Here is a 4,096-nt window from a genome sequence, read left to right as displayed (position 1 = left end):
ATACTTCTAATCACCTTAGTTTTGATGATAAGTTAATAAAGCGCGTTTCATTTTATTGTTTTTTGCTAGGCTTAAAGTGAGTTTACATATGGGCTTGAGTCGCTTGAGTATCGTTTTTAACTTACATAAAAAAGTATATGCATATATCTTTTGCTAAATAATAGAGTTTGTCTACCATATGAACAGTGTATTACATATAAACATATTTAATAGCGAAAAAGAATTTACTCGAGTAGTAAAAATTAAATTGGTCAAGATCTTATAGTTACAAAGATAATTACATATTATATGTGTCGGTATCTTTGAGTTCAAATTTATTAGTCTAATAAAATAACATACAAAAATCTTCAAAAAGAAAATTCCTTTCAAAATATATGCATTAAAATATTAACATATATGATGTCCCCACTTGCGTTACGTCACTTTACCACTTTGCCATCCTCACATATAAATTCTTGCAGGAGAACAATAAGGAATATAAATAGAGTCAATAGACATATCACCCTCTCTCTCTCTCTCTCTTTCGTTGTGTTGAATGCTGATTTAGTCCCGTAGTTGTTGCTCATTCCTCCGCTTAAACCCCCCCTTCCCCATTGAACAACACAACACAGAGAGAAGAAGAAATAAAGATTAGAAAAAAAAAAAAAAACACGGATTACTCATTCCTCACAAATGGATAAGACCCTCTTAATCCACTCCAAAATTCAAGGAATTCCCTCACGAGCCTAATCTTAATCCCCCTCTGAATTAGATAATTAAGAGAGAGAAACATACATCAAATTGGCCACTAAATCACTACTCCAAATACAGTCTCCCATCTAAGAGACACACACTTCCACACCCTCACATATTCTCGTTCAAGTTTTTTGCATTGTTGTCCCATCATGGACTTCTCCGTCAGGGAAATCCAAGGCAAGCAAGCCCATGATCCTATTTTCATTGAAAGTATGATCCTCCATAACAAGTCGTGCACGACGAGGAGTTCTGCACCCACGACGTCGTTTTCCCGACACGTGGTGTGCGTGCCGGGGCCGGTGATCGTGGGTGCAGGTCCGTCAGGGCTGGCCACAGCGGCGTGCCTGAAGAAAAAGGGGGTGCCAAGTGTGATTCTGGAGAGATCCAACTGCATAGCGTCGCTGTGGCAGCTGAAGACCTACGATCGCCTCCGTCTGCACTTACCGAAGCAATTCTGCGAGCTCCCCTTGATGCCTTTCCCCGCGGATTTCCCAACTTACCCGACCAAGCAACAATTCATCCACTACCTCGAGAACTACGCTTCCCTCTTCGATATCCAGCCCCGGTTCAACCAGGCCGTCTCCATTGCCGAGTTCGACCCCACGCTCGGGTTCTGGCGCGTGCGGACCAAAGGGCCCAAGCCCGGGGACGAGACGGAGTACGTGTGCCGGTGGCTGATTGCCGCCACGGGGGAGAATGCCGAGGCGGTGGTGCCCAAGCTCGAGGGAATGGGAGACTTCGGTGGGCCCATCCGCCACACCAGTTTTTATAAGAGTGGAGAGCAGTTTAGAGGGAAGAAGGTCTTGGTGGTTGGTTGTGGTAATTCGGGCATGGAGGTTTGTTTGGATCTCTGCAACCATAATGCTAGGCCTTCTCTTGTGGTCAGAGATACAGTAAGCTCTCTCTCTCTTTCCCTCTCTCCCTCTACAAATGCCATCAAAGTTTTCTAAGGTTTTTGCCCTTCTGTTTTAGATTTTTAGAGATATTGAACGACTTCTACACAAGTTTCTGTATTTTTCTAGTTAAATTACACAACTGCTTTTCAAAATTCTTGTCCTAAAGACTTTTAAACAGAAAATTATATATACTATATATTTATGAGAAAAACCCATTTTCAGAAATTGGTTCTGTTGCTGTATCTTTTATAAATTGGAGCATATATATATATAATATGATATACAACATAGACTGGTTTGTCAACAATATATATATATATATATATATGTGTGTGTGTAATTCCTTCGTCTTTTTTCACTTTCTTGGGACTCCCAAGTCTGCGTGTGTAACATTAATCAGATAGTCATAACCTGAAAAAAAAAAAAAAAATGTATATATTGTGTGTGCGCTCCCGTAACTACATTTCAGTCCTAAAGTTTTTTTTTTCCTTTAATAACTCATGACTCATAATCATACATATCCTTTTGATTTTCCAAAGCTATGAATGGGGCACACACATCAGCTCCCCCATGTTAATTTTGGTCACCTTTTCCAGAGTTCCTTTTGAGGGTTGTTGGTGTGTTAGTGATGTAACTTTAATTTCATTTTTGGGGGGTTTGATTGAATAGGTGCACGTCCTACCACGAGAGATGCTGGGAAAATCGACTTTCGGGCTGTCCATGTGGTTGCTCAAGTGGCTGCCCATGTCCCTTGTGGATCGTTTTCTGCTGGTGGTGTCGTGGCTGCTGCTGGGGGACACCTCGCGGCTCGGATTAGACCGGCCGCACTTGGGTCCCTTGGAGCTCAAGAATCTCTCAGGAAAGACCCCCGTTTTGGACGTTGGGACCCTCGCCAAGATCAAAAGTGGAGACATTCAGGTACTACCCTTTCCATCAAGTCAAATTAGCTATACAGCCTATACTCTCACCTTTTATTATTTTTTCTTTTACTTTTTATTTCCTCTTTGCCACTACTTTTTTTAATGATGGCTACCTAGATTTTCTTTTCGATGCCTTAGATACAAAGAGTAGAGTAATTTTCTTTTTTCAGACAATACGATATTGTTGTTTTTGATTGAAAATTTGAACGCCTGTAAAATTATGTATGAATGTTGTACTAATTCATAGTTTCACAATCTATAAATATGACACTCGCTCCCTAATAATAGTTCACTTATCCCTTAATTTAATTCATTATTGATTAAGTCGATGAAATCCATTTCTTCATCACAAGTAGAATTAATTATTTTCAAACCCTGATTTTCTCATTTATATTATATTGTAGGTATGTCCAGCCATCAAGAAGCTAAAACGCCATGCTATAGAATTTGTTGATGGACGAACGGAGAGCTTTGATGCCATTGTCTTAGCAACAGGTTACAGAAGCAATGTACCCTCTTGGCTAAAGGTACAATTTGATAAATTAATTAATGAATTAATTCTGCTACTATTACTACATATCCCACATTTTGTTCGCACTTTCAAATTAGGGTAATATTTTTTTATCGAACTATTCGGTAACATAGTTTAAATATATAATCTGACAACATATATATTGTGTATGGAAGGAAGGAGATATGTTTTCAAAGGAAGATGGGTTGCCTCGAAGGCCATTTCCAAATGGTTGGAAAGGTGAATGTGGGTTGTATGCAGTGGGGTTTACTAAACGTGGACTACTTGGTGCCTCAATGGATGCCCAAAGAATTGCTGAAGACATTGAAAAGTGTTGGAAAGCTGAGGCAAAGCATTGTATGCCCTTTACAACACGCTCCTAGCTCAGTACTTTTGCCACTACCATCTTCATCATCATCACCGGCCATGACAATTTTGTGTTTTTGACAATCGATGGAGATAATCAATAACATAGAGAGACAGACAGAGAGAGATTTGGTTGGCCATCGAAGAAAAAACATATGCTGGATGATTGGAGGGGGTGGTTTTGAATTTTGGTACATGGTTGGTGGCATGTGCAAAAATGTTGCTACCCATTAAAGTTGGTGTGCTCCTCCAATTGGGGAAAAGAAAGGGAAAGGCAAAGAAAGAAAAAAGAGAAAAAAACAAAAAACAAAAAAAAGGGGGTTAAAAGGGAGAGAGTCATATCTGTGATCCCTTTACTTTTCAAATCGACAATGCAAGAAGCTAGCTACCTAGGGATGGAGCTACTAAAGAAGCTTAGAAGCATGGTGTACGTGGTATTGTTTTTGCTGGGGTCCTCAACTGCTCTAGTTGTACACATCTTGTACATTACCATTACTGATCTCTAATTAGGCAATGACTTTCTAGAGAGAGAGAGAAGAATTAAAGGGTAGGGTGGAGTTACAACTTAATAACAGCAGAATTTGGTATTATTTTTCAAGTGTAATGAATGCATGATTGTGTTTTTACCTTGTATTTCCAATAGGGTTAATTGAGGATGAGACTTTGAG

At 39.6% G+C, this 4,096-nt stretch overlaps 1 protein-coding gene across 1 annotated transcript; it reads left to right on the top strand.

The window, feature by feature from the left end:
- The first annotated feature begins 623 nt into the window (after positions 1-623).
- YUC6 (Flavin-binding monooxygenase family protein) lies at positions 624-4,096 on the top strand. Its single transcript, XM_086249611.1, has 4 exons — positions 624-1,628; positions 2,301-2,549; positions 2,956-3,078; positions 3,239-4,096. The coding sequence occupies exons 1-4, from the start codon at positions 885-887 to the stop codon at positions 3,443-3,445; spliced, it is 1,323 nt and encodes a 440-aa protein (XP_086105737.1). The 5' UTR covers positions 624-884; the 3' UTR covers positions 3,446-4,096.

Source organism: Dryas octopetala, chromosome 7 (genome assembly GCF_963921425.1).
Source record: "Dryas octopetala chromosome 7, drDryOcto1.1, whole genome shotgun sequence".
In the NCBI taxonomy this organism is placed as follows: domain Eukaryota; kingdom Viridiplantae; phylum Streptophyta; class Magnoliopsida; order Rosales; family Rosaceae; genus Dryas; species Dryas octopetala.
This window is presented reverse-complemented; position numbering and strand designations above follow the sequence as displayed.